At 38.5% G+C, this 23,706-nt stretch overlaps 1 protein-coding gene across 1 annotated transcript in view; it reads left to right on the top strand.

The window, feature by feature from the left end:
* Nucleotides 1–1,542: 1,542 nt before the first annotated feature.
* The window catches only part of cacna2d2a (calcium channel, voltage-dependent, alpha 2/delta subunit 2a), a gene marked incomplete at its 5' end in the record, with an annotated part of 112,060 nt that continues 89,896 nt past the window's right edge, over nt 1,543–23,706 (top strand). The window contains 2 exons of the mRNA XM_044121909.1: nt 1,543–1,560; nt 9,274–9,333. Coding sequence (XP_043977844.1) covers nt 1,543–1,560; nt 9,274–9,333 — 78 coding nt within the window. The remainder of the gene's footprint in view (nt 1,561–9,273; nt 9,334–23,706) is intronic.

The raw sequence follows: 23,706 nt of genomic DNA, 5'->3' as shown, positions 1-23,706 counted from the left end.
TGTGGTGGGGGAAGATTATGGGATAGAAACAAAGGCAGGGATTATCTGAGCAAATGCTACAATAGTGATACACGCATGGCGCCTGCAAACGGGCCTGCCTCAGGGTGCTCTGGATCTCAGAACAAAGACATGCCTTCCCACCCATCCATGAACATCCTCCGTTACAGTTTGCTAATAAAGACTACAATACCCATCTGCCAATCGTCACTCAACCAGGGACCTGGAATTATGGGTTATTATTTTGCCGTTATGCACATGTACATTGTGTGGTGACCCTGAAGAGGAGCATCTATTAAAGAAACATCCACCATACAGGGCTGGACAGTAAATCAATAACAATATATATTGGTACAGATACTTGATCAATATCAAAAGATAATATTCAATAATAAATATATTAACCCTTTGTAACTACGTCATTTAATCATTTACGACGCCATGATGAACATCGTAAGTGAGGGATGGGACTATTGAACAGAGCAACTGAAATTGTTTTTGCCGGTTTATTCATGGCCTCTGCTTGTTCCAGTTGAGCTAATTAGTCTGTGAACGTAACACACCTGTTACGTTCACATCAATGTTGTTGGGACTCACACACGGCGGTATTTATAAAAGTTTGATGTGTTGAGCTAATTACAGACTTTGCCTGAATTCACACCACATGATTTATATCACTGTCATAAACAGTATTTCTCCTTTCACCGGAGCAGAATTAAAAACGTACAGAAGGTGAGATGCTAACCAGTGTTTTTTAACACATTTTAGGCTACATGACGGTGCGGCATTGTCTCCATGGTTAGATGCCTCCCTTCTCTGTAATGCGATATTTGATGTCTTTCTTATAATGCTTACTTATGAAGTTTATGAAAGTTAGTCTTTACCTAGTAAAGTAAAGTAAAGTGTTCTCTGCAAATCTGTGATTAGCATCGAGGGCTGATAGTCATTATGATTGACGGCTGCTATCCTTGACTGCCACATCTTTCCTCATTAAAGTTATAAAACAAAATGACCATCCTTGTCTGTTTGTGCAGTCGATCGTGCAGCACCCTATGACTGATTTTTAAAGTGAAGCCAACTAAATAGAAGCGATATCAAGTTACAGATGTCTGTTTTTAGAATAGCTTTAAAGGAGCGCGTTGGTCGTTTTGACATTCGTCATGGTGGACTGGGTGGAGTTCTGGAGAGCGCGACATCATGTACAAAGGATCAGAAAAATATTCACTGAATTCCGATCCAGAACCAAACGGCATTCTGGGAGATGTAGGCCGAGGAAAGGCTTTAGCAGCTCAATGAGAAAAGCAAGGTTGGTGGTTTCAACGTACTCATTTTTTTTGTTACCTAGCAACTCACTCATTCTATGGTTACCAAGCAACAACTTGTGAGTAGCTTGCGCAGCAGAAGTTAAAGGTTTTGCCTTACAAAAAACATCAGCGGAGTGGAAACTGTGGATGAAATAGGAAAGGTCACACCACCAGTTTTGCAGTATATCACGTATTTAAAAGAAAAAAAAAACTTTCGAGTAATTATCTTCATTTCAGCTGACATGAAACACATGCTGGGGTAAGTTTTTCAGCTGCACCCATCAGCCCTACCACCACACACCAATTTGTTTGTATTTGGTGGAATGGGATCGTTTATTAATAGTGCAAGCAACACAAACGGGTCCATTTCAACTTCCCAAGCCTCTTCCCAACTCTGTCATTTGTTACCGACAAGCCCCACTCTCTGTGAAGTCAGTTAAACTGTTTTGAAGTTGAAGTTGTAACTATGTTGCTGGAATTAATAAGGCATTAGAGGAAAAGAGGGGAGTGGGGGAGTTTGAGGGCAGCAAACTGAGACAGATGGAGAGAAATGGAGTACGGGGTATGATGGCAGGATAAAAAAAAGACGGGCGAAGAGGGGAGATAAAAAGAACGGTGGAGGAGGAGGCGGGAGGAATGGTGACGACGAGGAGCTGCCAGGCGAAGTGAGAGTGAGTTTGTCTGTGATGTTTTAAAATTCTGGAGTGGAAAGTCCCTCCATCTGTTATTGTGGGGCCGGTTCTGACTCAGTGATTTCTATGATTGGCCTTAATCCCGGCCGAGTGGAGAAGACAGAATGAAGAGCTTAAAGCAGACTGCTCTCACTCTGACAGGCTCCACTGGCTGCTGCTGCTCACTTACTTTGTCTGCTGCCCCCTAATGGATAACGGCTGCATGACATAGCATTCCTCTGAACTACTCTTTCAGCTCATGACAGAAAACTAATTTATAAAATAATCAGCATCAAATTAAATTTTCAATTAAGTATTAAATCTCTTTGCATTTTGAGCTGTAATGAAAAATCTTTGATCATCCCTAAGAGATGTTTTTAAATAATCTGGTAAGTATGGCTCTTTTTGATCATGTCAGTATAAAAAGATTTTTTTAAAATCGTATCAATGCTAGATTTTAATTTTTTCTGTAATGTGGGATGGATTTATACTCCTACATTAAGGGATCATTTTCAATGGGCTGTGGAGCTTGCTGTTGTGAGTGTGATTCTTCATTGTAGCCAATCATTGCAAAACTTACTGGAGGTCTTTCCTTGCTGCCTTAGTGGCTCTGAGAAGGTTAAATGACCCCAACAGAGTCATTTCACAGTCGTTTTGGTCCCCAAGGTGACTCAAGTGCTCTGAGAGACTAGGCAAAGGGGGTTAATTTGACACATGTTGAGGACCTTATTCAAAGCCGCAATCACATGTACAGTCCATGTTGCGTCTTTCTCGAGTGCCCTCTCGCTCAAACACCTACACTGTAGAGCCGTTTTGAAGAGTCCCTGGGGCTCACATGGACGACAGAGCGCTGTGTCGAGTGCCCTTTAAGTTAATGCTCAGTGAAGGGGCCGAACGGGCTGCAGCAATCACAGAAGGCGGACCGATGTCGAGTCGGCGCTCACCACAGCGTGACGCCGGTCGTCCCTGTTGTGCTGTCATTCCCTCAGAAACAACATGACTTTGAGTGATTAAACCGCTCCCCTCCGGAACGGAGCAAACTCAGCTGTTATGAATATTAAAGATCCCGATTGTCCCCTGCTGAGCTTTCCGTTATTTTGATTTTTCCCCCGCGCTGTCGTCTTGCTCTGTGAATTAACTGTGGGCGACCACAACTTTTTCATCAGTGGAGTTCCTCAACAGCTTGTTGTAATTTGGCCATTTAAGTGGTTTGTTGAAGCAGTGTTTGCATAAACGACTGTGCTAAAGACTTGAATCATGCATTTTTGTTGCTCTTCTGCTGCCTAATTTAGGGCAGTTTTTCAAAATTTCAACACTAATGCATAGTTAGAAAGAGGCCAGCGAACGTTTCGGCCAAGAGGCGGGGTACGCCCTGTGACCTGTGACAGACAGGTCACAGGTCACAGGGCAACACAGGACACACAACCATTCACACACACACACTCACACCTAGGGAGGATTTAGAGACCAATTAACCTGACAGTCATGTTTTTGGACAGTAGGAGGAACCCGGAGAACCCGGAGAGAACCCACGCATACACAGAAAGAACTTGCAAACTCCATGCAGAAAGACCCCGGACCGGGAATCGAACCCAGGACCTTCTTGCCGCAATCGAGATTAATCAATTGTTGAAATAATTTTCAAATAATTTAGTAATAAAGTAATTGTTATCTGGAGTATACAAACTTTAAAACATGCCATTTACTGAAAGAACATCACCCTCAGATCAGATGTTAAGCCAAAATTACACAAAAAGTATGTACATTTTTCAGTTCAGATGAAAAACCTCCTTTGTGAACATTTTCTTTCCAAAACGTCCTGCGTGGCATAGCTTTGGTGTTATCTGGTTCAAATGCTGTAAAAATATCTCCTATTTAGGATCTTTTCAGTCAATTATTAATTGGTTAATCAAAAAATAACACATTACAACTACACAGTATTAAGTCGAGCAGAAAGGATGAGCTTTTCACATGTTGATGTCAGAATAATTTTTTCCAGCCACAGATTTTTCCTTCTACAATTTATCAAGCGAACACTAAAGGAATCCTGTTGTTGCATTTTAAGCAATATATTTTTAAAATTTGTATTTATTTATTTTTATTCTAATGTATTTGTAATATTGTATGAAATACACTTACGTGGTTAAATGAAAACTCTGCAGAATGTGCCTTTTTTTTTTCCAAGATTACTCAATCATCAGAATAATCGTTAGAATACTTGATTACTAAAATAATTATTAGTTGCAGCCATAGTCTGTATTCGATTAAATCTTGCTAAATAGAGGATGATCATCCCTTCATGTCCTTTAGTCCCTTTTGTTAAATATATCATACTTTAGCTACTTAATGCTAAGCTGTTTATCGTCTGTCAATAGTTTTTTATTTCTTCTTCTGTTGTCCTCCATCTGTCCACATTGTCATATTTTTTAAGAAGATGCTTCAAAGCATGCAGCTATGGTTGTGCATACGTAAAGTTTAGGACCTCCAGAGACCTCCACACTATTTATGAAATCATCTTTAAAACAATGTCTAGCTTGTTGGAGGCACAGAATGCCTCAGAAGTGGTTTTAAACATGTGCACAGTGCTATACATGTCAGATTCCTCCGTGTTTACACTTCAAGTTTAACTATCCATCACAGAACGCTGTTTGGCTCTTGACCTTGACTGTTGGCTGGGTGACAAATAACCAACATGATGTATTTTGCAGTATATGTTGGTGCTGTTGACTCCTCTGGTGTGTTTGTGCCTGTACTCTGCTGTGTTATTTTCTGTGTTGTGTGGGCCAGTACAGAGCTTATCTGGGCTGTTCTGTGCTGATCTCACTATGTTCATCCAGCGCTCTAAGCTGCTTGGGCTCCAGCCACCAGCATAGATGATATATCCCTGCCCCTCTCCTTCCCACATCTCTCACTGTGATTCATTGGCTGTTTGTCTTGCCAATCCATCTGGGCTAACACAGAAGAGCGAACGCCACGCTAAGACACATGGCAATTTTGTAGCAGGGGGCTGCGTTAACCTGCTCTGGAAGAGAGAGGTTCTCTGAGAAATGGTTGTCCAGCAGGAGGGGGAGTGGTTGGAGGAGTGCTTGGAGAGAAACAGCTGGAGGAACATAGAATAGATAGAAATATGAGCTGAAAATTCACAAAGAACAAAGTACAGTTCTGCCGAGAGATTAAATCGCCCAAAAAAAGACTGAGCTAAAGGGATGAAAGAGCTGCCAGATTAAAGATAACATGTGATTAATATCAACCAATGCAAAATACAATACATCAATAAACAGCTAAGTCACATATACTGTTACAGCGAAATGAAATCAAATGTCCCTGGAGATTATTGTGTGGCGTTTTTCTTATCCCAAACTGATTCCTGTAATGTTTATAGTTTCACCAAGAGATTACCAGTGTGATTCCACTAGCTGCAAAACTGATCCTGTTTAATGAAAAATTGCTGAAATGTTGTCCTTTCTAAAACTGCATAACTGCGTTTGGTGGTGATATTTTGGATTATGAAGAGTTGCTCGTCACCACAGAAATAAAATCAGCCGATCATGTGGCAGCAACTTAATTAATTTATTTAAGTGACTTCCTTAAGTTCAAACTGAGTATTAGAATATCACTTAAATCAGGAGATTTCAATGGGACCTACTATTAAAAATCCATAATTCGCTTTTTTTGTATTTCTATTTGGGTTTCAACTACTTCCATAGCTAAAGTGATTAGCTATGGAATTGCTATGGATTAGCTAAAACATTTTTGTTTTTTGGTATCTGAAAATAAATTGTTCCAAAAACCTCCCCGTTGTTAAGTCACTTTTCACGGGCATCACATCGTTATCTAGCAACCCCAGCCATTTCCTGGAGCGTTGCCTAGCAACCCAAGGAGAGTTCCAGCACATTTGGTCAGCTAGGCTTACTGCTGTATGCGCTGTACAATGGCTGCTGGAATAGACACGTGTTTTGTTGTTGACTTACCATTCAGCAACCACTTGCTGTGTTCTTGGTTGTTGTGCAGGTGGATATAGTTTTGCTTTTCAAAGATGTACAGTTATATAATTGTGCATATGTTTGCAGCTTTTCTCACATGTGAGTGTAAATGTTGAGTTGGGGGCGTGGCCAGCAGCAGCTCATTGGGATTTAAAGTGACAAGATGCCCTAAACCTGCTCATTCTGGAAGGAGCTCAAAATGGCAGAACAGACCAGACTGAAATCTCATTATCTAAGACAGATTTTGTGCAAAAATGTGATGAACATGTTTTATATATAGACCACTGACCTAACCTGAACAAGGAAGCACTGTAGGCTAGCTCATAGTTGTTGGTGGATGATGTGCTGCATATTTCAGAAACTGTGAATCTCCTTTGTTGATGTCAGAGGAGAATGAGAGTCCTGGTTTAATTTGATAGAAAGTCAACAGCAGCTCAAATAATAACCTCTTGTTACAACCAGTGTATGTAAAATATCCATACAAAATGTGCCACACTTCTAACCTTGAAGCAGATGGGCAACAGCAGCAGAAGGGAACACTGAATCCCACTCTTGTCAGCTGAGAATAGTAAATTAAGAATAAAATTTGTATAGGTTGACCAAAATTAGACTCGAAAAAACTGGAAAGTGTTTCCTGATCCAGCGAGTCTCAATTCTAGCTATGCCATTCAGAGCATGGGGTAAAAATTTTATATAAACAACATGAACGTATAGATCCATTCTGCCTCTGTGATGTATTTCTTTTCTAAAATTTCCAAAATATACTCCTAGATTTTATGGAAAGCCTCCCCAGAAGAGCATTTATATCAGCATGGATGGGCTGAAATCATATTAAACCCTTTAATATAAATGGGATGTCATTAAAGTTCATATGTGTGTGAAGGCAAGAGAATCACTACTTTTAGCAATTTAGTGTAGCCTTTAAATATAACAAACTAATTTCTAATATGCCATTTACACCCAGTCTTTGTATATTTACCCTCTTTCTGTGTGCATTTCCAGACTGACATTGAAAGTAGTGCCTACTTCCAAAGTTTTGGTGGCCTGGCTCCATCTTTCTTATCCAGTCCAATAAACATAAGAAGGCTGCTGTCAACCAGCCAGTTTCTCTGCATTGCAGATCCAACATAAAGGTGATTAGGCTTTTTCACTGGCTGCCCCAAATTTATAGGACTGTTTACCCCAGTTAACAGACGGTCGAGATATTTAAATCTCCTTACTTTGGCTTTCGTCTCAAGCTTATGTTTGTGCTGTGTTGGCAGTTTATATTGTCGTTTATATTCCTATCAAATGTACACCATCATAAGTTCATTTTAAAATTATTTTTAGCTATTTTAAAAAAATAATAAAATATGCAATCAAGGGATTAAAATCAGTGCAAATTCCTCTACATATTGCACTTTTATATGTACTAAAACATACTATGCTGACACTTTAAGTCAGCATAGTATGTTTGCCTCATGATAGGAGCTTTACGTTCTTATCCTGGGGAATTTGTTTACATTATATGAAGAGGCTTTGTTGGGACCGCTAAGAAGAGGTGGGCAGGGCGCCTTATAGAAATAAGATAGCTTCTACGTATTATAGTGAAAGTTTATATTTTGGGTATTCTTTGTAGATAAAATGTCTCTCATGATAGGCGACGGGAATCTTCATGGCCCGTCCTCAGATGAATGAGCTCTAACTGTAACGGGGCGTCTAAATAGAGTGAGTAATTTCAGAGCCTTGGGGATTTGTGGCCAATCACGCCATTCTGGGACAAAAATAATTTCACCATCGCCCCCTAGAGGCCTGTGGAAACCTAGATACAGACACAAGATGGAAGTGAGGGAGAAGAGGAGGAAGGATGGGACGTTTTGAAGGCTGAGATGTATTTGCTTCTTAGATTACTACCCAGTCGAGAAGCATGCGTAGCGGAGGTTTCTTCAAGGTTATCCAAAAAGCGCTGTAGCTCCGGATACATTATGACAGCACATTTTGTAACAACATAACCTTGCAGGGGTACTTTATGGTAATTTAGGATAAAACGTTCACAGACACATTAGATTGAAGTGAGGACTGAAATGGCTGTGGAAAGAGTTTGGATTCTATTAAAGCAAACCTGTATTCTGCACATCAATACGTTTCCAATTTTTGTTTCTTTTTCTGGTAGAGCCTGCCAGATTTTATCTTAATAAGTTCAACTTCTTGAAACATTTCAAGAAGTTTTTGATGCCATTTCCAAAGGCATATGCAAGGCAAAATGGCCCACAGCATCACATGTCTTTCACCATGCTCAACATGAGCTTGAGGTTCTTTTCCACATGTTCATCATTTGCAATTACGAGTAAACGTTTCCTAAAAGCTGAAGTTATTTATTTAATCAAAGCTCAGATCTGCTTAAATACCCAGCGGTTTTTCACAAACTCCACATTTGCGAAGGTAGGACAGAAAAACCTTTTTCCTGCATGCCTCCATATCAGCAGTTTGGTGTTTACCTGAAATTACCTGAATATGCACGTTGCACGTCTTTAACAGCAACTGTTGGAGAGTTTTTCACATCAGCTGCCATTCTTCTCATCCTCATCCAGCTTTGTTAATCACATTAAACAATTTAATTATTGCTCTGCAACAAGTGAGTTTAGGTGTTCCTGACTTATCAACACATCTCCTTTCTTTGAATGCCATGTTTTCTCATAATTCCCATTTTGAAGAGAGGCTAAGATAAGTGTTTTTGTATTGCATCATGTTTATATGCCAGGATAACATGGAGCTCCTTCTTAGTAAAAGTTTGTAAACACACAAATATGAAGTGAATTTTCCCTCAACTGTTTTACTCATTTCTTTATGTGTTATAACATATTACTAACGTGTTATGATAAAAACACACAGCAAAAGTAAAAGAAGAATACCAAGTATTTGAACATTTTATCACAGTATAACCTGATAAAAAAATGCAGTCTACACTTTTTATAGAAATGGCTATAAAAGGCTATACAATAATCTTTTAAAATTGTATTCTTTATTTTTTTCCATACATTTGCACTTACACATAATTTATTTTTTGTTACAAATCACAGTGTTTGTGCTAGTAAGCTTGAAAGAAAGTCTTTAATAGTTTGTGTTATCCACAGTTACAAACAAAATAAAATTAATTGCACGGAGAAAAACTGTAAATGTCACATATAGGATAAAATAAACAATTCTAATGCGGCTAGAATAAAGTGTTGACTTCAAAAATGTTCTCCTGGATCATTATTGCTTATTGGTCCCCAATCCTGTCTCTAAATCCATATCCTGCAGATTTTTGATGTTTAGTTTTTTTGTGTTTTCTTCCAGAAACTGGTCCGAGAGGCTGAGCAGCTGCAGAAGGAGCATGTGTGGAAAGACGGCGTGACGGTAAAGTAGACCTCCAGCTTGTCTTCGTGTTTCCCAGGGTCTTTTTTTTTTCTCCTCTTTGTTTTACTTATAAACAAACATAACTTCCCACCTCCAGCCCGTTCCCACCAACCTCCCCTTCAGTCTAGCTGTTTCCAACTTGTTAGCGCTAAAATGACAATGTGATCAGCATCACAAGGATAATTAGTGCAAAAACAAGGTCTGTGTTTACTCACACTCAGTAAAACTGTTCACTTTTAACGTTGGTATTTTTATGGCCCTTTTCATTGTCAAACCGTGTGGTAGAGCTTCATTTTTTCAATGTGTTGAACTTTGCATTTCTTGCAGTTGACCTTTAAAGCAATAGGGTGCATACTTTTAATCTAGAAAAGGAAAAAATGAAATACAGTGATGTGAATGCTGCTGTGCTTCACTGACTGTTCAATTTATAAACATTTAAATGCCAACATAACATTCACACCTGCATTTCCTGTTAAACCCAAAATAATTTATACTGGTGGCAGATTTAGATTTAGATCATTCAGCCAAGAAGCTTGAGTTATTTGATTGATTTATTTATTTCAAACAGCTTTGTAAAAACAAGAGGACAAGCAGACAGTAGGACAGAGAAAACATGTGCACACATAACCAAGTTTACAACTTGTTTTTTGTTTGAAAAGGAGTAGGAGGAAGTGAACACCTATTAAAAGTTTGTATCTGATAGAAGAGGAGACAGATGTTTCTCAGAAGATGATAAAATAATGTAAAAGGAGGCTTGGTTTTCAACAATTTATACATTTTTATCTACATTTTATTTTTAAAAACTGCATATATGTTAACTTTTCTCTTTAGTCCATGGAAAATATTTATTGGTATTTCAACAAAAACCTTTCTTAGAAATGCAAACTAGATTTTGGCAGCTCAAAGTCTTTGAGGTTAGGAGGCCTCCTTATCATCACCCTAATTTTTTCTCCTTTCACAGATTTTCAGTTAGATTCAAGGTGAGACTCCAAACTGTTAATTAAATTAAAAAGATTAATTTAAACCTAAATGTGCCAACTGTGCCTTAAGTAAATTTACTCTTCGATTCACACATAAAACTAGATCAAAACATTGAAATGGTTCAGTTTTTTAAAAGGTTTCTATTGAATTTAGGTTTAATAAAACTAAGGAAGGCTTTTTTAAAAAGAAATGATGCCATGTATTGTGGAATAAACAAAAGTTTTCAAATGAACTAAATTGTCTTCAGATTTAAACTAATTACAGCTGAGTTGGTTTTGCTGAAGCAGTAAATGATCTGAGCTCTTCAGTGTCCTTTTTCAAGGAGAATATTTGCTTAATAAACGACTGAAATTCAGATATCCTTATAAAATCTGCTCTTCCAGTTTAAAGAACATTTTCTTTTCTTCACATGTCGCAGAGACAGAGACACATACCAGTTGAACACGACACCCTTCCTTTTTCACATGTCTGTATATGTTTTATATAAATATGTAAAATAGATATTTATACACTTCCCCTGTTGTCATATCGTCTGTCTCCAGGGAAACGAGCTCACTGTCATGCTACACTTCCCACAAATGGATTTTTAACCTGATACCTCCTGGGGGATATTTGAGAAAAGGCTTTAACTGATTCAGAGCGAATAATTATAAGCCCTACTTCTCTGCAAAGTCCGTTTTTATTCATGGTTGCTTACACTCTGAAGCTGTAGTCTTGCGGTGGCTGGGCTGCACTCCTTGCTTTCACCCTACTGGTTTGAAGGAGGGAGGATGCGGCACGGCTGTCCCTTCATCTTAGGCCCGAGGGGGTTGATGCCTGCCTCTCTCTCTCTCTCTCTCTGGCTTTCTCTCTGTCCGGCTCCAATGCGCCTCAATCGGATGTGTAGCCATGCAGGAAGTGGTGCCTGGGTCACAGTCCTCCACACATAGCACACCTGTTCATAAGTACCTGCATCCAATATAGCATCAATAGCCTCTCAAGTGGAAAAACCAGCTCTCTCTTTAATCCCTACCCCCTCCTCCTCCTTTTCCTCCAAAACCTTTCTTCGCTCTATCCTTTCCCCCCCTCTTCTGCTCAAAACTCTTTCTGTCCAGTCCAGCTTTGTAGTCATCCTCGCTCTCTTCACTTCCACCTTATTCACGTTCCTCATTCTTATCGGTGTGTGTGCTAAATCAGGCATGAAAACAGTTGGAATATACCATATTGTTGCAAATGCTGCAAATGAATCCCAATAGTGCTTCTCTATTAATAATGTATTGAGTTGATTTCATTTGCCTTTATAATTAGGCCAGGTAATGAATCTCAGCGGGGGCAAGAGTGAGCCCATTAAAAAAATATCACAAAAAGAAGCTGGTGGTGGCAGGTGGGGAGGGGAGAATCTGGTGGGGCGGTTAGATATGCTACATCCCTGCTAGATGATTTTTTTCCCCCTGTTTGTAGATTTTGTGCTTTCCTAATTTCTCTTTGGCTGAACACTCTGCTGACTGACACTCTAATTAGATTAGAGCTTCGTGCTCTTTGGGCATATTAGGAGAAACGCGTTGCATCTTAAACTAGCGGGTGGAGCAGTCTGTCAAATGGAAAGAAAAGGTGTTGATGCATGAGAGACGAGGGTTTTTTTGGGGTAGAATTGATGTGTGGGTGTGTGTGTGGGTGTGTGTGTGCGTGTGTGTGTGTGTGTGTGTGTGTGTATGTGTGTCTGGTTTTAGAGCGTAACCTCTGGCCAGAGGTGGACAGAGAACCCAAAAATTGTATTGTAAGCAAGAGTAGCACAACTTCAGCATAGTTTTACTCAAGTGAAAGTAAAAAGTGGCCATCCAACAAGTTACTCAAGTAAGAGTAAAAAAGTATTTGGTAAAAAGTCAAATTATCAATCATTTGACTTTTTGAACTATCATTTGATAGTTAAAAATTACGTGATCAGACGGAATAAAATATTAGGTTAAGTGGAAATTTTGGCATTTTAAATCCCGAAATGATAATATATCATATAAAAAAATAAGAAAAACTAGCAAAATCTGGTATAGAAAATATTTCCAAATCAGTTTGTTTCAATAAAATCTTATGAAACATTGAGGTGTGTGTCTGTGTCTGGTGAATTTTTGGCTAAAACCTCTTTGTTCTTCATTCAGTGGGAAGAGAAACCAGAAATTTTACTGAAGTGAGAGTAGAAATACTTCATAATAAAATTACTCAAGTAAAAATAAAAAGTACAGCATAGTAAAAATACTCCTAGAAGTATTCAAGTACATAAATGTAATTGAGTAAATTTAACTAGTTACTACCCAAATATGCATAAACATCATGAAGTCAAATTTAACATTTGGGAGAAGTAGGAGAAGTAGATCATTACCTTATGATAAACAAAACAAAGTTACTACTCCACTTCCCCGAGAAATATTTTGATAATGGGAATAAAAAATAGAATGTAAAAGAAGAAAAACTGAAATAGTTAGAAATGCAAAAAAAATAAATAAAAAAAAACAATCTAAAAAAAATAAACAAAAATACACCAACCAAAAGCATATAAGGTATATCTAAAGCGGATAACCAGGGAGGTTTCATCAAGTTTGGACTCTGAAAATAAAATCAGATCCTTTAGGTTTCACATAGTCTTTCCAGGTTTACCTCCATAGACAAAATTGTTCTGTCTTGTGATGGAAAGAGGCTCAAATGTAACCTGTTAACGGGTGTCTGCCCTTTTGAGATCCACTGTGTTCAGTGATGGCTTCTTTAACACCAGGCCCGCCCAGCTGCTTCCCTCACCAAACCAGCGACCGCCGGGTCCTCCTGGCGGCTGCCATGGCAGCTGTCCTGGTAACGATGGGAAGGTCTGCTCCTTCTTTTCTTCCTGGACTAACAGTGGAGCCGGCGTCTGACCGGCTGGACATTACGGATGGCAAAATGTTGACTGTAACAACTGTTGCGATGGTCGTTCAGGGTTTTAAATCCTTTGGAATGAAATGGTGTGTGAAATAGACATTTCAGTGTCAGCTAGCTGATGATTTGTCAAGGTCAGGTGTCCGTCCTACTGCGGCTCCTGAAAATGGCGCTGGCAGCAGAGTCACTAAGGTGGCAGAGTGATTTTCACTCCTGTTTTACAATCGTCATTGGAATAAAAGAGAAAGGCTCAGAGCCAAATATCACATTATTCTTTCCTTTTGTTCACAAAAGATGGCAGATAAAAAATTACGAGACCTTTGTGAGGAGCATCCAGATGCAACTAGTTTTTATGCTTTTGAATAATTTTTGGTCTGATTCCTTTAACAAATCTTCAAAATACCTTTTTAAAGGATGAAATCCTTTTAAAATATTTTTTGTCTGGAAGCCTGTATGCGTTTCTCTGGCTGATGTGACTAACTGGGTGTTTGCCAGTTCAGGATAAAATGCCACTGTCTATCAGTGAAACTCCTTCTAACACACTGAAAATGTTTAAATTTGAAATATGTGAATGAATAAATAAATATGAATAATATAAAAGACGTAAATTACTGGATGTAAAATTGATTTTTGGGCTAGAGAAGGTTTTGCTTTGTATTTGTTTTTGCATTCATCGTTTTCAGCTGTAGATGCTGGTGGCTCTTTGTACAATTATTGAAAGTCAATCTTTATTAAAACCATAACAAATTAGTAAAAAAAATTATAAAAGTTGAAACATAGGGCTGACCGACAACTTCCATTTTTAATTCCTTTTTTAGTATAGAACATATGGTATCACATAAACATTTAATGTTTAAACATCTGTGTATATGGGAGGGTATTTCGTGGAGATGTTTAACATTTCACTTAAAGAAAAGACACAGTAAACACCTGAAGCACATAACAGTGTAATGTAAGCAAAAATAAATAGATGAACATTACAGTAGCATTAAAGAATGGGAATAATTTAGTTTAGAAACAGCCTTCATGATATTATAAGCAACTTTCCAGCTCTGAAGACACGTTCAGAAGATGAACTTGTTGGGAAACTTCAAATAAGGAGGTCAAGTGAAAGTAATGCTATTACCCAGCAGAACACACAGCTTTGCTCCTCATTTACACACACTATTCAAAGTGAAACGCATGCAGGATTGTCCACAAAACCCCTTCCATTCTCGCATGCTTATTACCTTGTAGCATGTGCTTTTAAAACTCTGCCACGGCAGCATCGTCACTACGGTGTGACTGCCGTTTGGGTCTCTGGAAAAATGTGACTCACTGCTGCAGAAAACTCTGCTCAATCTGGAGCATTCCTTGGTGTCGTTTTTGTTTATGGGTGCATTGATAAATTGATCTTAATTTACTTAATTTCTGGAGATCAGTGATCAGCCGATACTTGAATGTGAAGCCGATCTTATCCACTGATCTTATCAAACTCTGCAAAAGTCTAAAATTCATCCACTCTCCGTTTTTGCTCTGCTGTGAGAAAGTTTTGACTGATCGGCCGATAGGTCATGTCTGCATGTTTGCAATTAATAGTCACCACACTTCCCTGGTATATCTAGCAACATTTCAGACAAAAAAATTAAGAAAGCACATTGGCCAAAATTTATTATCAGCAGGTCAGGCTTTTTATTGATCTTAATTGATGATTGGCCAGAAAACTGCAGTCGGTGCACCCTTTGTCTCTTTATCTTATTTTTGTTTTCTTTCTTGCCGTTTCAAACTGTAACTTTTGAACACCTTGGTATTTACTTATCCTCTTGCTAAAATAGTAGTCAAGCACTTGCTCTGGATTTGTATGCATGCATGTCCAAAAAAACCTGAAAACTGAATTTATCTGCTACAAGTAAAAGAAAAAAATCCACAGAACACAAATGCAAACACGTGTCAGCTTGAACACTGATAGTATGTTGCTGTTTGTTTATGTGCTCTCTTAGAAAGCTTTAAAATCACAGATTGTGGGCTTGGAGTTGTCATTTGTGAGCTGCCTCTGACTTCCAGTTGTTTAACGCTTAATGAAGCCTGTTGAGAAACTTGACACATGTACAAATAGTGTTAGACGGTGTTTCCTAGAGTCACTAAGATAACAACTTTGAGCAAACCAAAGGTTGAATTCACAAAATGAAACATCGTCTCTGGTCATCATCATCACTTTAAGACTGATGACACGATCAACAATATATTATCTGCTACATTATCATCAGCAGCTCTTCCCCTCTGTCACACCGCGGCTCTGATGATGACTGCTTTGACATAGATGAAGAGGCGTTGACATGAAGCGTGGCACCTCGGAACCGGTAGACGAGATTGGATGAAAGACGGGACGGAGATTGTGGAGATTGGAGGAAGACATGTCCTTTCATTCAGATTGTGATGTGGCAGCTGCTGTACGTTGGGAAATGCATTAGTGCTAATAGCTGTGCCATTAGCAGAGAGAGAGGGGCACTCTGCTGATGGGCTGCCATGATGAAACCAGGAGAGGGAGAGAGAAAGCGTTGGAGGAAGAAGGTGGAAGAGACGAGGGGGAAACGGGAAACAGAGATGGAGCCATCTTCCAGGCCATTTACTGCAATCATCACTCTCTAATCAATCAAGCCTTTCATCATAGGACAACACAGTCTCCTCTTTTTCTTTCCTTTCTTTCCTCTGTTTCTCCCTTCATCTCCACTCAGCCACCCACTCTCATACATAGGAGTAATATTCATGCTTTGCCTCTGTACACATGCATGTTCAGCTGCATCCTGCCTCTGGATTGCATTTAGTTGTGTTTACTATCTCCTACTCTAAGGGAAGTAAATTTAGTGACTTCTAGTTTTGAACCAAAATGTGAGTTTGTGAAAGATAAACTTACTGTAGTGGGTTTTGTTAAATTCTTATTAATTTTGTCAAACCTCCAGGAGTTTAATAAACTAGAGTTTTTATGTTGGCACTTAAAAAAAACTGAAGAAAAAGACAGGAGTGGGAACTATTTCCCAGAATGCTTAGCGGCTTGTTTTTGTATCCTGAGCTGGAAATGTGTAACATTGATCTGACTCCTGTGTTATTAAGACAAATATTTATTTTAAATCTTGAGGATAATGTTCTGTTCACACTAAATGTTTTTGAGCAGAATTTATTGTGACGTTTAATAAAATTTATTATCAGATCAGAAATTTTGTTCATGCAATTTGAAACAAGAATTTAAATTATTCTAAAGTAAAATAAGTTGCTATTTTAACTTGATAATTTGAGTAAAATAATAGAGAAATGTGGCTCTTTAACTAGGTGAGGGAAGTTTTTTTCTTGCATATTGTGAAATAATTGTTTGGTCTAAATTGCAGCATTAAGTCAAAACTCACAATTCAAGATTAATGAACTTAAAAACATTGTTTAGAGAACTTGTCTCTTGTTGTTAAATCAACTTCATGAACTTTAATTTCTCAGTTAAGATCAATTAACTCTTGTTGACTTAAATTGCATTTTAATGGCAGCAGGTGAACTTTCATTTTCAAGCTAAACCACCTTCAAATGTTTTACAGTGCTGTAAAATAAAACCAGTAGTTCACATCTTCAGCCTGTAAAGTTATGTTGGCAGTTCTCAAAATGGTATTCTGCAAAACTTCTGAGATAATTCGCTTCCAATAGAAACTTTAATATGACCTGCTTTGAACTCACAATGAATTCCCTTTAAGAGGTGCAGCATGACCTGAAGAGTTGCGAGTAAAAGTTGCAAGGGTTTGTTCACTTTGTCCAAGTTTGACTCCTTTTATAATGCCTCTATTTCACGTAAATTGGTCCTTCAGAGGAAATGACTGAGAATCATTGTGGCAACTCTCAGCCTAGCCCTCAAGGCTGCCAACTCCATTATCCACAGAATACATTAATCTCATGAGGGCTGCGTCGGACAGATTCAGATTCTGGTAAAATAGACAGAAATGAAGAGATGTCACAACACGCACACATGGTTTTGTTTTCATGTCTCCACTCTCTTTGCACTTTAATTTCGTCTTTTGTCATCGTAAAATGTTTCCCGACCGCATCGCATCGCTCGATGTCAGTTAAACTGTTGAGCAACTGGCCAACTTTGGTCTCGTTTGTCTGTCAATTATTCTTTTAGCCATAAAGCAAAACAAACTGGTATTAATTTTTTTAAATTTTTTTTAATGTAACTGCATTTGAATAGGAACATAACTGTCTTGTTTTTATTTGATAATTAGATTTAGATGAATGGAGCTTGACTGAGCTTCATTCCAACAGTTTTTAGGTTTTACCAACATACATCAAGCCATTGTGGCATTTCAATAAAATACAACATAGGTAGAGCCTTGAATTATCTTATTCTTGCTAAAATCTTTTTTACAATATTTAGGAGAAGTGTGGCTGAACTACAGCTTGAAATATATTTTTAAGGCTGCAAAAAATTAAGAAAACTTGCATTTGCAGGATTATTTTTTTAATTATTTGTTGAGATTACGTCTCACTCATTTCTGTTTTCTAAATCATCACTTTGTCCCTAACACTATTTGGTTGAGCTTACTTTCTCCGTCACTGTAAGGAATAAAAATTCTCCTCGTTTGTTATTATGTGTGATTGTTGGTCTGTTTCTCTAATCCTGTTACTTACAGCATGTTTTCCATTTAAGAAACGCCACCTGTGGTGTGGCTGGGATGCGCTTAGTTTGGCTTCACAACATTTTTTGCTGTTTATTTCCAATGCCTCAGAGAAAAAGGGTCTCCTGTTATCTTATCTTATTTATTTATTTTTTTTATTTTTTTTTATTAATTTAGTGTATGTTTCTAAATGAATATGAACTTGTTTTCTTTGCATTATTTGAGGTCTGAATGCACTGTATCTTTTTAGTTATCTTAACCTTTTCTCGTTTTCTGCAAATAAATACAAAAATCTTTGCTTGTAATGTCAGAGACATGCTGTCAGTAGTTCATAGAATAAAAGAAAAATGTTCATTTTACTCAAACAGATGTCTATAAAACCTAAAATCAGAGAAACTGATCATTCTAAAGGGTCTCAGTTTTTTCCAGAGCTGTATATGTTTTCAATCGTCATGGCTTCAAAAGTCTTACCAAATGTACTGAAATCTCGGAAAAACCCAGACAGCTTAGCTCATCAAAGGTATGTACACTGCCTGTTATGCAGTTGTGAGTGTTGCACACACTTTTTCTCAACAATGAAAAATCCTGTGAAATCACACAAACAAATAGTTTAACTATTAAGTGTGCAACACTTGCACACATGGAAAACGCAGCCGTCCAGCACGCTAACACTATGGTGATGTAATGACTCAGACTCCACATAACCATTATTTTTAAATATTCGGACACAGAATATTTAAAAATACGATAATGGAGCCCAAAAACTTTGGACCTGATCAGCTTACTGCCCGCTTTAATGTAGAAATACTGATAAAAGCATCATTATTGGGTTATTTTTTGTTATTGTACACCTGATTGAATAGCACAGCACTTAGCAAGTTCAACAGTTTTGTCTGATTTGAACCTTTAACACGGTCATGTCAATGCTCTGACTTCTGAGGTTAAGTGAAAGCAGCAATGCATTTTGTCTGCCTGAAAAAGGTGAAATGTGATTGATATTATCTTTGCAATGTTCAGGAATATTGTCTCAGTTCAGTGTTTTCTAATATCCAGCCTGTGTACCACAAACTGACCAACCAGCAAAGTTGATTTATTTCCTCAACCCAATTTACAGCATAGAGGTACATTTTGACTGCAGCCTCTCTCTCGTCTTCATCATCTCCTCCTCTTCTCATTCCATCAGCTACTATACTGATCACAGCTTTGATTAGACTTTTGGTTGCTGTGGTGACCCAATGGTTTTGTAATTTCTGTATCTTGATTGTAAGCTTCTGTAATTTGTTTAAGTGGTGCTTGACAGCGTTGAAATGGCCTACTTCAATTTTTTCCTCCTTTTTCTGAGCTTTTTTTCCCTCCTCCTGCTGCTTCTCTGTGTCTTTTTCCCTACCTTTTATGTTTCAATTTTGTCTCAAATATTTCTTCTCAACAAAAACTGCAGGTACATTGAAAAAGATGTTGAATCTAAGACTACATTCAAACTGCAGCCTGAAGTAACCAAGTCTGACTTTTTTGTGAAATCTGATTTTTTTAGCATAGTCTTTTACACTTCCAAATATATGCGATTTGTATGTGATCTCCAGTGTGAACCGCAAACGACCAGAAAGTGTCCTGCATGCGCAGTAGAGGGCGCAATAACGTCACACATAGAGAGCGTGCTCAGTGTTTTGCCAACCGCCATAAAGAAGAAGTGCTCAGTGTTTGCGGAAGGAAATGTGGATGCTAATGGTGGATCATAGATTCCGATTTTGAAGATGCTGTCCGACTGGAGCAGCAATTTAACAACTTAACCCTCATTACGGTCCGCCATGATTGTAGTCGTCTTTCCCGCTTGCAGAGTAGTGATGTTTGCCAAGTATCAATGATGTTCAGGTCTGTTGAATGTGATCTGGGCGTTCAAATTCAGGTCACATTTGAAAAGATCGGATGAGTATCGGATATCCAAGTGGCCTGGGTCACATTATGGCTAAAAAAATGGAATTGTGTCACTTCAGGCTGCAGTGTGAATGTAGCCTGAGGATTTTTTAAAAATGTGACCCGGGCCACTTGGATATCCGATACTTAACCAATTCAAATGTGACCTAACCTTCAGATCACATTCATCCTACCTTAATGTCACCGATACTCAACAAACATCACTATTCTGCGTCTTGATACGCACAAACGGGAATAAAAACAACAACCATGGCGGACAGTAATGAGGATTAAGTTGTTAATACACTGGCTGCCGTCGGACAACAACTTTAAAATCGTAAAATATGCTCCTCCGGTAGCATACTTCTGTAAACACTGAGCACTTCTTCTTTTTTTATGGCTGTTGGCAAAACACTGAGCACGGTCTCCATGTGTTATTGCGCACTCTACTGCGCATACGGGACACTTTCAGGTCGTTTGCAGTTCACACTGTAGAACACATACAAATCACATATATTTGGAAGTGTGAACGATCATTGCAAAATAATAATAATAATAATAATAATCAGATTTGACAAAAAATGGGAATTGGGTCACTTCATCCTGCAGTGTGAACACAGTCTACGCTGCTTTAAAATAAGAAAACAGCTCATAAAAAAAGCTGAGATGGAAAATGTGTGCAAATAATAATAATAAAAAAAAGCTCAGGTTTGGCAATAAAGCTTTCTGTCAGGCGGAGTCTTGCCAGCTGGGATGCAGCCGGCCTGCCAGGAGGGAATGTTTAGAAAGCGGCCCCCATGTCTAAATCCCTGCGATCGATGCCCTTCCTCACAGAAGATGGGAATCGATAGTCAGAGGAATCCAGCGAGCCATGTTGCAGACCCTGATTTTCACATTTCACCACATGGTCAAAACCCATGAAATGTCATTTTAAAGGGTAAACCTGATTCTATTTGTGCCATCCATTCGGGGCAGACTCATGAAAAAATGAAATATGGACTGGTGATAACTTTCTTCGGTGAAAAACGTTTTTGGATTCTGAGTTAGCATTACAGAATGTGAGACAGATTTCAAAATTTAGGGATTATCAGAATAATTTCTGGCTAGAGGCAAGTTTTTAAACCATTTTGGTCTTTTTATAGAGAGAAAAAAAGGTGAGAAAAAGATAGATGAGAAAGATAGTTGATGCATGGGTCACAAACGAGACCTGAATCACATATGTTTCTGTTTATGCTCTTGGCTGTAAATGTCTGCTGCCTCCACTGACAGCCTGACAAATATGACAAATATTTCACTTTGGCTACAGAGGGAACATTTTTACGTTTCTGGAACAAAATTCAACACACATATCTGTTTTCACTGCTATAGATCCATTAATTAAATGAGAATATTGTCTATCGGTTAATTTACTTCTGTAATTTATTGCACTAAGTGAAACACATTATATGGATAAATTACACAGACTGCTGTGTCTTTGTTTTTTTAATAATAATTTCTTTATATAGATAATAAAAACATGACATTTAAGAATATTACATCAGATGAGTAAAAAAACATTTTAATCCAGAAATGTGAGCACAAAGTTAAATATATTTAATACCTGCTTAAAAGTCTGTTTTAAAAAAAAATAGTTTTAATCTGATAAATGAGCCTCATAGGAATTAATATTCTTATTTATTAAATGTGACTCTATGTGTTATTTAATTTCATTGACCTTTTTTTACATTTTGTTAAGTTAAAACTTCAAATTTGCATGAATTTTATTGGGATTTTTCTCAGTGTACAGTGGCATGTCAGAGGAAAAGGACACATGATAAAAATCTGAAAAGTGTGGCATCCATGTTTGTTGAGCCTTACAACTCAAAACCTTGTCGAACCATACATCTGAACTTTGACTATACCAAGAGTCTGCAACTACACATGTGGCCACATTAAGCTTTTGGCCTCTTATAGACCCAAATAAGAAACGTTGATGGTTATAAATGGAAAATAAGCCGATTTTAGAAATTTTACTGAATGATTTTATGCAGTACATCCATAGAGTATAGCATAAAAACGCAGAGCATCTATAACAGATGGGCACCACTGGGACAAAACTTTTAAAAGCAATTTAATGTTTTTAAATATATATATTTTTTTGTTCTTTGAATGTTTATTGAAGAGACAGTGTAAAAAATGGCTGAAGGATGTGAATACTTTTGCAATGTGCTCTAATCTGTGTAACTTCTAAAGCTTTCTTCCCTGCAGGCTGCATTAACTGTGTCATTTTGAGGATGTGTCGTCTCAGTGGAGCTGTGTTTTACGTTTCTGAGTGGTCAGATGCTTGTTAGGCTGCGGCTGGAGTTTTACTCGTGCCGTATTGCATCCCTGCTGTCCTTGGTGGCTGCCTGCAGATATGTTAAAGCAAAGTGGCCATTGTCATTTAAATTTTCAAATCATTGTGAAGGACAGCAAAGCATCTGATAGAAATGATTACAGGGTCGAAAATTACAGGTTTCCTTTGGCCAGCGCTGATTGTTGATTGGGCACTCGGTCAGCGGGTGGGGGATGGGACGAGGCGGTTGACTTTTCAGGACTAGCTGAGGTAATGTGGCTTAAAAAATCTCAGAGAAATGAAAATAGGCATTCAGCCTATCTGCAAAAGTAGAACCTGGCATCGTTTTTCACTCAGAAACGTTGGTGCACCCATGTCTTACAAAGGCTGTGGTGGGATTGGATGTGGAGGTTCAGATTGTGTACAAATTGTCAGTGTGGCTATAGATGTAAAATGTTAGACGAGGGCAATAATTGCATTTGCTCTGGGGTCATGTGATAGCGTTCATTTTGCTGTGACCGGTTTATCTTGTGTGCTACACCACCTTTCTCCTGTGTTGCACAGATTGAGGCTTGTTTGGGGGATGCTGGCATGTGTGTGTCACGCTGGATAGGGGTTTTTATCTGGCATTGTGTCCATGCAGGGTGGAGATGCTATCAAAATTAAAACCTGCTTCTCTATGGAGCCCTGTCATCCAACAATGGAGAACAGCATTACCCAGAGTGCAGCAGGACAAAGCCTCCTTTTCTTATCTCAGGGATTGGAATATTCACAGAGTGATTTAGCTGCTTTTACCAAGGGGAAGTGTCAGGCTCAGGAAGAGAGAGACAGCACAGCAGAGACGGAAGAGAGGAGGGGAAAGAAATAATGAGACCTGCAGGATGTTTACAAAGAGATGTTAAAAGGCTGGAAATTGCAGTTGATGGGTAAAATTGGGGGCATGAGATATAACGACAGCATTTTCAACCACATTTATTAAAATTGAGCATTTATTTTCATTTTGTTTTCACTTCTTTATTCAACACGTATTCGTCTTGCTCATCCCTGTGCAAGTCATTCAAGTGAGTGTGTAGTTGGAACGGGCCATGAGGCTCTGTCTGAAGAGGGGGCAGGACTCTGATGACACAAGCATGGAGAATGCCATTCACTCTGCTGAATTTGCACTGTACATTGGAGCTTTAATCTGGGGGCACGTTTGTTTATTGGCATAAAAATGAACATCTGCATGGAGCTATGCTTGGACGGCACGGTCTCCGCAGCTCCCTAATCGCTTAAGAGCCTGGAGATGTGGGGCATGCCAACGAGAAAACAGAAGAAGAGGGATTCAGCCGCGCCCAGGGCTGCTGTCATGAACTCCTTTATCTGCGTCTCACTTAAGCTCAGTCGCTCTCTCACTTTTTGGCTTTCTCCTCCTGCAGGCCACCAGTTTTAATTTTGTAGAAAGGCTCCTGGTTGTTTTATTTATTAACTTCACATTATGGGCTGGCATTTTTGTGAGACAGCACATTTTCTTAAAAGCATTCTAACTCAAAAATCTTGGCCACATAGTTTTGAGGCCAGCATCCAAATTGCCAATTGTGACTCAGTGCAATAAGATGCAATAAGAAGAGATGAGAGAATTAAAGTGGGATTCTGTCTGTGCAACAGTAACTCCCC

The sequence above is a fragment of the Gambusia affinis genome, linkage group LG07 (assembly GCF_019740435.1).
Source record: "Gambusia affinis linkage group LG07, SWU_Gaff_1.0, whole genome shotgun sequence".
Lineage (NCBI taxonomy): Eukaryota > Metazoa > Chordata > Actinopteri > Cyprinodontiformes > Poeciliidae > Gambusia > Gambusia affinis.
This window is presented reverse-complemented; position numbering and strand designations above follow the sequence as displayed.